This window comes from Doryrhamphus excisus, linkage group LG16 (genome assembly GCF_037039965.1).
Source record: "Doryrhamphus excisus strain RoL-2023G ecotype Guam linkage group LG16, RoL_Dexc_Guam_v1.1, whole genome shotgun sequence".
Lineage (NCBI taxonomy): Eukaryota > Metazoa > Chordata > Actinopteri > Syngnathiformes > Syngnathidae > Doryrhamphus > Doryrhamphus excisus.
The window spans coordinates 10820701-10831983 of NC_136372.1; the positions used below are offsets into that span (position 1 = coordinate 10820701).

Here is an 11283-nt window from a genome sequence, read left to right on the forward strand (position 1 = left end):
AATTACAGCCTCAAGTCTTTTTGAATATGATCCCACAAGTTTAGCACACCTATCTTTAGGCAGTTTTGCCCATTCTTCTTTGCAATAAGTCTCAAGCTCCATCAGGTTGGATGGGAGACGTCTGTGCACAGCCATTTTCGATCGGATTCAAGTCTGGACTCTGGCTGGTCCACTCCAGGACATTCACGGAGTGGTTCTGAAGCCAATCTTTTGAGATCTTGGCTGTGTGCTTTGGGTCGTTGTCCTGCTGAAAAATGAACCTTCGCCCCAGCTTGAGGTCAAGAGCGCTCTGGAGCAGGTTTTCATCCAGGATATCTCTATATATTGCTGCATTCATTTTTCCTTCTATCCTGACTCGTCTGCCAGTTCCTGCTGCTGAAAAACATCCCCACAGCATGATGCTGCCACCACCATGCTTCACTGTTGGGATGGTATTGGCCTGGTGATGAGCAGTGCCTGGTTTCCTCCAAACATGGCGCCTGGCATTCACACCAAAGAGTTCAATCTTTGTCTCATCAGAGCAGAGAATTTTGTTTCTCATGGTCTGAGGGGCTGCCATGTTCCTTTTACTAAGGAGTGGCTTTCGTCTGGCCACTCTACCATACAGGCCTGATTGGTGGATTGCTGCAGAGATGGTTGTCCTTCTGGAAGGCTCTCCTCTCTCCACAGAGGAACGCTGGAGCTCTGACAGAGTGACCATCGGGGCCTTGGTCACCTCCCTGACTAAGGCCCTTCTTCCCCGATCGCTCAGTTTAGAAGGCCGGCCAGCTCTAGGAAGAGTCCTGGTGGTTCCAAACGTCTTCCATTTACGAATAATGGAGGCCACTGTGCTCATTGGGACCTTCAAAGCAGCAGAAATTTTTGTGTATCCTTCCCCAGATTTGTGCCTCAAGACAATCCTGTCTCGCAGGTCTACAGACAGTTCTTTTGACTTCATGCTTGGTGTTTGTGCTCTGACATGCACAGTCAACTGTGGGACCTTATATAGACAGTTATTATATTTCCAAATCATGTCCAATCAACTGAATTTACTGCAGGTGGACTCCAATTAAGCTGTAGAAAGATCTCAAGGATGATCAGTGGAAAAAAGATTCACCTGAGCTCAATTTTGAGCTTCATGGCAAAGGCTGTGAATACTTATGTAAATGTGATTTCTTAGTTTTCTATTTTTAATAAATTCAAAAAAGTAAAAAAAAAACTTTTTCACATTGTCATAATGGAGTATTTTGTGTAGAATTTTGAGGTAAGAGATTAAATTAATACAATTTGGAATGAGGCTGTAACATGACAAAATGTGGAAAAAGTGAAGCGCTGTGAATACTTTCCGGATGCTCTGTATGTTGTGTAGGTAGGGCAAAGTCAAAATATTGACTGCATTGATTTAGTGACTACTTCAAAATAGTTGTAATAAGTATGTTTAGCACCCTCTGTTGGATGTGGAGGCGTATTGTTTCTCGCTCCCTCCCAATGCAAAATACAAATACAGGACAGTACTGCAAATATATGTACCAGTTCGTTATCAAGGGACAAGTATAGATATTCATGTTTAACTAAAATTTTAATCTGTGTATGATTTTCTTTTATATTTTCAGAATTAAATACATGACAGTCCAAATAATGCACAGAGCAACGATTTTTTATTCGACTTGTAAGATGAATATCAGCAATATAATTGAGCATTATTAAAGCGAGTATTAATAATACAATAAAAGGCTATACTATATTTTTTACATGACCGGTATTCATCTTCTAATTTAGATGTTTAAAGTACAATTAAAATCTTCTTAAACTATACACAAATGTAGCTTCCATTGTATTTAACCAGTAAACTTTGAAATTTCCATTTGAAAGTGGTGTATCACCAAATGGGCTGCCGTAATATCACTGTTTGTATTTACGTCGCCTGTACGTCATCACTCCAGTTTACGTCACCTGTCACCTACTCAATTGCTTTTATTCCATTCATTTCCCCGCCCTCGCTTGGAAGACGCCTACTGTGTCCGTGTACCGCTGATCGTCCTCCTCTATTCTGTCTTCTTACGACCTCCCTCGCAATGCATCTGGCGATGCTGTGAAGAAAAGGCACAGGCGGGAATCAGCGGATGGGAGCTGAGAATGATGTCCTCTTACTACCATCCAGCCAAGGAGGCAGACATGGCGGCCATGGCGGAGCCCCTCTGCCTAGAAAGAGGTACTGTACGTGATTTAATAGTACATTCGTCATGGCTTCATCTAGGGAATCTTTATTATATTTTAATATTTGCTTTACTGTCGCTAATCACACGCAGCAAAAACGCCGTTTATGACAAAGTAATACGCAGATACGTTCCTTTCACCATTAAGATTTTTGTCAGTGTATATTCTAACAGTATGGCGACGTCACAATCCGCCATGTTAAAATTGGACAAGGTGGGGTCAATGGTTGTGATTCTCTGTGCATGGAATTAACCCGGGTTGTAATACTACGGCATTTACAGTAGTCTGTCATTTTCTTTGTGTACAGTAATCCGTTACTCACGAGTGACGTCACCCGTAGTGAGCGGTCGCGTGCTCCAGTCAAGATCAGTTAGAGCAGGGAATGCCGAGGTGCTTCGGGGGGACATTTTCTGCCCCCATTCCCAAAAGGAATGCGTTATTAACGACATACAATATATTATTAGATATTACACTGATTTGTTTTGCCACCTGTAACACCAAGGTAAGATGTCCATGTCTTTTGTATACAAGTGTGTTTGTCTACAATACAACAGTATCAACTATCAACTGTGTAACAATATAGACAACACACAAAAAAAAATCCCTTCCAGAAATCATTACCAGTTAACATGGTGCTCCTGACAAACCTATTGTAAGCCAGTCACCCACTTTGTGTGTGTGTGTGTTAGATGTGTGCAGAGTGATTGAGTTGTTGGACAGGTTGCAGCGCAGAGGTGAGCTGCCTCCGCCCAAACTTCAGGCCTTGCAGAGAGTCCTGCAGAGCAAATTCTGTGCCGCCATCAGAGAGGTATGGAAGTAGTGCATAGCCATATAGAGCGTCAAGGTTGTCAATGCAAATAGGTTAAAAATAGTTGGACTTCACACTGGCATGCAATGGCGGTCATTGAAAGCCACAAATCATGTGACAATGTAAAGAAAGGTGCAACAAATGTTGCTTTTGTTTGTGCCTTATCTTGACTATAATGTTGATATTAATTGCTTGTATATGATGGTGTCTACACTTTGAATATGCTCTGTTGCACTTAAGGTATATGAGCAGCTGTATGACACCCTGGACATTGTCGGCGGACCAGAGGTGCGAGCCCAGGCAACAGCCAAGGTATTACATACTAACTAAACACAAGTTCAGTATTGTATAAGGGGACTTCCTAAAGTATATATTTACCTCCCTTATACTGTATTGATAGCCTTTGACACAAAGTTCTAAACAATACCTGCTTTAACAGCACGACTTTCTATTGAACTAACTGTACTTTTCCACAAGTCATAGTTTGCCTCTAGGAAAAAGCACAATATAACATTGACATTGTAGTTATGAGTGTTTCCCACAGGACTGTAATATATCTGTGGTGTTGCTTTCAGGGGTGGGTGTGGCCATGACGGAAAACTCTGGTCAGTGCAGAGATTTGTAAAAACTCGAACTCCTGTATCGGAGTGAGGGCAAACCGGTAGGGCCACATCTTACAAAAAAAACCAAGAAAACTTAAGGTAACGCCAAATCTATCTGTGGCGGTCTAAAATTATTCATGGAGAGCCACCACAAATAGATGAATACACAGGAAACACGATGTGCTACCAAAATACAGTGGAACTATCAGTAATGTCTCACATTGCTGTTATTGCTATTGAATCATGAGAAATAATTTTTTAAATGATTTAATGTGATCATGTTGTGCTTCCTGACCAGGCCACAGTGGCGGCCTTTGCAGCCAGCGAGGGCCACGCCCACCCACGGGTGGTGGAGCTGCCCAAGACAGAAGAGGGGCTGGGCTTCAATATAATGGGGGGCAAAGAACAGAACTCCCCCATCTACATTTCCAGAGTGATACCTGCCGGCGTGGCTGATCGCCAGGGGGGGTTGAAGAGAGGAGACCAGCTACTGTCCGTCAATGGAGTGGTAGGAAACATCTTAGAATATCAGGTCATCTTTTCTTGTAGTTACAAGATTTATTTCAATTTCAGTATAGATGTTACATTATCACATACTACAGCATTAATTGTCCCTATACCCTAGAAACCGCCCATGAATGATCGAGAAAAGGCCAAAATGATACTGTGCCAAAGCCCAGGCCAGTGATACTGAAAATTTATAGAGAGTTTAACCATGTCCAGTATCAACCCCCATAGCTGTCCACTATCAGGCCCGTGAAACAACAAATCAGAGAAATCTGAGAAATATCACTGTTTATAAACATTCCTAATGCTTCTTCAGTAGCCAAAAAAACAAAACTTGATTAATAGAACTTTAATTATAAGACTGTTGATAAATTGTTGAAATTGTGTTTACACTGTTTACATATACAGTAAAGTCTCGTTATATCGATATTCTCGGGAGTCGGAAAAAATACCGTTATAACCGGACTATCCATACAGTGAAGAAAATAAGTATTTGAACACCCTGCTATTTTGCTATTTCTCCCACTTAGAAATCATGGAGGGGTCTGAAATTTTCATCGTAGGTGCATGTCCACTGTGAGAGAGATAAACTAAAAAGAAAAATCCAGAAATCACAATGCATGATTTTTTAACAATTTATTTGTGTGATACAGCTGCAAATAAGTATTTGAACACCTGAGAAAATGAATGTTAATATTTGGTACAGTAGCCTTTGTTTGCTATTACAGAGGTCAAACGTTTCCTGTAGTTTTTCACCAGGTTTGCACACACTGCAGGAGGGATCTTGGCCCACTCCTCCACACAGATCTTCTCTAGATCAGTCAGGTTTCTGGGCTGTCGCTGAGAAACACGGAGTTTGAGCTCCCTCCAAAGATTTTCGATTGGGTTCAGGTCTGGAGACTGGCTGGGCCATGCTAGAACCTTGATATGCTTCTTACGGAGCCACTCCTTGGTTTTCCTGGCTGTGTGCTTCGGGTCGTTGTCGTGTTGGAAGACCCAGCCACGACCCATCTTCAATGCTCTGACAGAGGGAAGGAGGTTGTTCCCCAAAATCTCACAATACACGGCCCCAGTCATCCTCTCTTTAATGCAGTGCACTCGTCCTGTCCCATGTGCAGAAAAACACCCCCAAAGCATGATGCTACCACCCCCATGCTTCACAGTAGGGATGGTGTTCTTCGGATTGTACTCTTCATTCTTCTTCCTCCAAACACGCTTATTGGAATTATGACCAAAAAGTTCTATTTTGGTCTCATCTGACCATAAAACTTTCTCCCATGACTCCTCTGTATCATCCAAATGGTCATATGCAAACTTAAGACGGGCCTTGACATGTGCTGGTTTAAGCAGGGGAACCTTTCGTGCCATGCATGATTTCACATCATGACGTCTTAGTGTATTACCTACAGTAACCTTGGAAACGGTGGTCCCAGCTCTTTTCAGGTCATTGACCAAGTCCTGTCGTGTAGTTCTGGGCTGATTCCTCACCTTTCTTAGAATCATTGAGACCCCACGAGGTGATATCTTGCATGGGGCTCCACTCCGATTGAGATTGACCGTCATGTTTAGCTTCTTCCATTTTCTAATGATAGCTCCAACAGTGGACCTTTTTTCACCAAGCTGCTTGGTAATTGCTCCGTAGCCCTTTCCAGCCTTGTGGAGGTGTACAATTTTGTCTCTGGTGTCTTTGGACAGCTCTTTGGTCTTCGCCATGTTACAAGTTAAAGTCTTACTGATTGTATGGGGTGGACAGGTGTCTTTATGCAGCTAACGACCTCAAACAGGTGCATCTGATTCAGGATGATACATGGAGTGCAGGTGGACTTCTAATGGGCAGACTAACAGGTCTTTCAGGGTCAGAATTCTAGATGATACACAGGTGTTCAAATACTTATTTGCAGCTGTATCACACAAATAAATTGTTAAAAAATCATGCATTGTGATTTCTGGATTTTTCTTTTTAGTTTATCTCTCTCACAGTGGACATGCACCTACGATGAAAATTTCAGACCCCTCCATGATTTCTAAGTGGGAGAAATAGCAAAATAGCAGGGTGTTCAAATACTTATTTTCTTCACTGTATATCCGATCCTGCACCGAACTGCATTAAAAGTGGGCAATAATGCACTCGACATTGTTCTATAGTATAGAACAATGTCAAGCAGCTTAAATCAATCTTTGCTTAAGGATTTCAATACCAAAAAAGAACACGGCGAACGGCTGCTTCCAGTCAACTTTATTTTTCACACTTCCACCACCAGAGCACAGCACACACACCGATTCCCGCACTTCCTGGTTCACAGGTCATGCTTAACCCGCCCCACATAGCTGGCCAAACACATGCCACGAACGCCAGCATGTACATATGAAAAACAGTGATTATTGCAAGCGATAAAAAGATATCTGAATACAACACAATTAAATACATGTATTTGTACGCTTGGTCTTTGTTGGAATAGGTGTGTATGCTATGTCAGTTGGTTCTTCTGTTGCAGGCATGTGTTTGGCCAGCTATGTGGGGCGGGTTGAGCATGACCTGTGAACCAGGAAGTGCGGGAATCGGTGTGTGTGCTGTGCTAGGGTGGTGGAAGTGTGAAAAATAAAGTTGACTGGAAGCAGCCGTTCGCCGTGTTCTTTTTTGGTATTGAAATCCTTAAGCAAAGATTGATTTAAGCTGCTTTTGTATCGATATAAGCAGACCAAATTGGCTGGCGGGAGATGAAAAGGGCATCGTAGTAACCGGATTATCATAATAACCGGGTATCGTACTAACGGAACTAATTATATCATAAAAGACTAGAAATTTGCCGGGAAATGAAAATAGTATCGTAATAAGTAGTAATTCGTTATAACCGATATCAATATAACAAGACTTTACTGTACATGCAATACATGCAATAAACTGAAAAATGTCTTGAAATAAAATGGTCTTTTGATTAAATAGTATATGATAATAAAATCGTCACATGGTTTGTCTGGTATCAGGCCCAGTATCATGCCTCCGCGTGCCAGTATCAGTCCCGAGACCTGGCCTGATACCAGACAAACCATGTGATAACCTATAAGTATGGGTATGCGACACTCAGTGAACATTTCATATTTAAATTTATATTTACAGATATGTAAATATGCCGGATACCATGTGCAGAACAAATATATACATTGCATATGGCTACTAAAGCATAATAGATAATGCATCAGAAACCTTGTCTCTGAGTATATTTGAGAAGCGATTAGTGAAATTTGGGCTAGTAGAAACAGCACAATAAACAAATTCAACCTGAAAGATGCAATTTCGGTTTGGAATATCTTAGTTATGTAGTGTTATCTGTTACAAAGGCTGCCCAATCATGACATTACTGTATGCTTGCATAAATATTTCATATTGTACATTTACTTCTGAATTTCTGAACTACCTACGGTAGTTTGTTGACTTTGTTTTCTGCTGTATTTCATTGTGAGGCTTACTTTGCACTGAACAGGAAGTCACTGTGTGCTTTTTTAATTCAGTGTTACTACTAGACAATAGTGAAGTTGCTGTTGCTTTTTCACACTTAGTGATAATGATAAAGTTAACAATACTACAAGACATGTCAACACAAACGGACCGTTTTAGTCTTAATAAGAACACCGTGGACCAGGACTTGATGATTTGGTTGACATGGACGGGACCGAGCTGAAGAGATTCCATGAATATATTCTTTGGGTCAGTACAAGCGTATGTCAACAAGCATATGTTTGTGGCTCTGCAGAGTGTGGAGGGCGAGCACCACGAGAAGGCTGTGGAGCTGCTGAAGGCTGCGCAGGGCTCTGTCAAGTTGGTTGTGCGCTACACTCCCAAGGTCCTCGAGGAAATGGAGGCTCGCTTTGAGAAGATGAGGACGGCCCGGAGACGACAGCAGCACACAAGCTACTCGTGAGACAATATCATTATACTAATGGATGCCCCTCACCTGATACGTTTTCTCTGCAGTTTATTGTCTGATCATCAAGAGCATTTATGTCACATGTTACACAGTCTGTAAAAAAAGTCATGTTGTATAATAAATCTGCAAATTATGTTGGAACAGGGCTGCAAGGCAGCCGAGTGGTTAGCACGCAGGCCTCACAGCTAGGAGACCAGAGTTCAATTCCACCCTCGGCCATCTCTGTGTGGAGTTTGCATGTTCTTCCCGTGCATGCGTGGGTTTTCTCCTGGTCCTTAGGTTTCCTCCCACATTCCAAAAACGTGCTAGGTTAATTGGCGACTCCAAATTGTCTGTAGTTTTGAATGGTTGTTCTTCTATATGCCAGCTCCAGCACACCCGCGACCCTCGTGAGGATAAGCGGTCGGAAATGATAGAATGAGTGAATGTTGGAACAGAACCCAGTTTGTGAGGTGTTTCACATTTAAAGGCTTTCTGTCCTATATTTGTTCGGGACATTCACAAATTTTGTTTAGAATGATTACATCCATACCAAATACCCAAATACATATATAGGAGAGATCAGACGACAAATATTAACTATTCAGGTCGGTATTCCTCACCCAGTTGGTGTTACTCACTTGTCCATGGTCACTGTGACATGTGGCTGTTGTTTCATTGCACAGCTGCCGCTGTGTTAATGTCCAAGCAGAAGCTGTAGCAATTCTGCATTCGATCAATGCTACTTAAGATTTGTCAGATCAAAACATGATTGCTGCATAAGACATATAATAGTAGCATCTAAGCATGATGGGAACTGTAGTTCTTTGAGTGTCAACATACGCTACTGCAATCTATTTTACATTTGTCTTCACATAATTACAGTAAAGTCTCGTTATATCGATATCGGTTATATCGAAGTACTGCTTATTACGATACTATTTTCATTTCCCGGCAAATTTCTAGTCTTTTATGATATAATTAGTTCCGTTAGTACGATACCCGGTTATTATGATAATCGGTTACTACGATGCCCTTTTCATCTCCCGCCAGCCAATTTGGTCTGCTTATATCGATACAAAAGCAGCTTAAATCAATCTTTGCTTAAGGATTTCAATACCAAAAATGAACACGGCGAATGGCTGCTTCCAGTCAACTTTATTTTTCACACTTCCACCACCAGAGCACAGCACACACACCGATTCCCGCACTTCCTGGTTCACAGGTCATGCTCAACCTGCCCCACATAGCTGGCCAAACACATGCCTGCAACAGAAGAACCAACTGACATAGCATACACACCTATTCCAACGAAGACACAAGCGTACAAATACATGTATTTAATTGTGTTGTATTCAGATATCTTTTTATCGCTTGCAATAATCACTGTTTTTCATATGTACATGCTGGCGTTCGTGGTTTCTCTCGTGTGTATAGATTCTATACACACGAGAGAAACCACGAACGCAGTTGGTTCTTCTGTTGCAGGCATGTGTTTGGCCAGCTATGTGGGGCGGGTTGAGCATGACCTGTGAACCAGGAAGTGCGGGAATCGGTGTGTGTGCTGTGCTCTGGTGGTGGAAGTGTGAAAAATAAAGTTGACTGGAAGCAGCCGTTCGCCGTGTTCTTTTTTGGTATTGAAATCCTTAAGCAAAGATTGATTTAAGCTGCTCGACATTGTTCTATAGTATAGAACAATGTCGAGTGCATTATTGCCCACTTTTAATGCAGTTCAGCGCAGGATCGGATATATCGACAGTCCGGTTATATCGATATTTTTTCCGACTCCCGACAATATCGATATAACGAGACTTTACTGTACATATGAACATAAATGTCCTGTGTTTTGCCATTGTAGTTTTCTTTAAAGTAATATTAAAATATTGTCTCATATCATGAGCAGAGTGTATCGTGTCATCCCTACGACATCATGACTCATTCTGTTTGTGTCTTCCTACAGTTCTCTGGAGTCCAGGGGCTAACGGAGCCAACGCCTTTGTCCACATCATTATCCATCCTACCTGATGCTTGTGTCCCTGTTGGAGGCATGTCCATCGATGAGAAGTAGAAAACCAAAGTAGCCTACTAACACCTGCTACCTGAAAAGAAGCCAAAACACTGCAGTTTGGCTTTGTTCCTGTCCCCCTTCTCCCTATTTCTTAGAATCGTACAGAGGTGCGTGTAGGGTCCAATCCTGTGGTGTGAAATCTTCTCCAGTGTCCAAACCACATAAGGGCAAGGTCTTACATAGATATACAGTATATGATACTTAAAGCAAAACTGCACTTTTTTTGGAATTTTGCCCATCTTCCACAACCCTTATTTCCTTTTTCTGTGTGTTCTAAACAGAGAAAACAAGTTTGCATGAGGGGGCAAACAATGCACGTCATTGGACTATAAAAAAAAAACCCCAAATTTACGTAACTGGCGTGTATATTAACCAAGCTACAGCGATACTGTTAAGAGTAACACAATGCCTCAAGCCACAGCCGACAGTTGACGGGCTCAGTCCAAATCAGTGAGATAAGACATCAATCTGTGCAACAGACAACCAAATTATTGGTAAAGTAGTGCAGCAGAAACGCTCCACATTTATTCCACCGAATCATGCTGGTTTTGACACGCTCACAGATTGTCTGCTGCAACGTTCTACTTTCTCCTCTTGCCAGTTCAGCTACTAAAACCTGTAGCTCATCCTCCGTATAGTCAGGATTTGTCCAAAGCTAATTGTTGTCAGCACAATTGTTGTCAGCTATGATGAGGGCTTCATAGCCAATATAGGTGTGTCCCATTTTGTGCGTTATTAGCTCCCTCATGCTTACTCGTTTTCTGTTTTTAGAACACACAGAAAAGGGAAAGAAATATGTGTTCATGTTTGACGTAAGGATTGTGGATGATGGGCAAAATTCCCTGCAAAAGTGCAGGTTTCCTTTAACTACATCCTAGTGTTTCTATTCTTGTGCATAAGTATGTGGTACGCTGTGAGTAGTCTTGAGAAAGTATTTGGAAACAGACACTTTAGACACTTTAGCCTTCAAGACCATTTCTGTGACCTAGGTCCCCCCGCCCCCCATAGAGGGCTGACCATGAGCATTACGACAAACTACACTCAACCAACGCTACATTAGTCCTTAGACTTTCTCTTATGTATTTGTGTTGTTTACTCATGAAATAAACTCCCAAGTCAAACGCTGCCCTTCGTCCAACTCTTCAAACTGTTCTCATAAAAATCACGGGGGAAAGTCACAAGTAAATGTGTAAGCAA

General features: G+C 41.9%; 1 protein-coding gene across 1 annotated transcript; it reads left to right on the plus strand.

Annotated features, from left to right (window-relative positions):
• The first annotated feature begins 1932 nt into the window (after nucleotides 1–1932).
• On the plus strand, nucleotides 1933–11211 carry lin7b (lin-7 homolog B (C. elegans)). The gene is made up of 6 exons (XM_058049967.2): nucleotides 1933–2191; nucleotides 2886–3004; nucleotides 3245–3316; nucleotides 3905–4114; nucleotides 7866–8029; nucleotides 9979–11211. The coding sequence occupies exons 1-6, from the start codon at nucleotides 2116–2118 to the stop codon at nucleotides 9998–10000; spliced, it is 663 nt and encodes a 220-aa protein (XP_057905950.1). The 5' UTR covers nucleotides 1933–2115; the 3' UTR covers nucleotides 10001–11211.
• The last annotated feature ends 72 nt before the right edge of the window (nucleotides 11212–11283 follow it).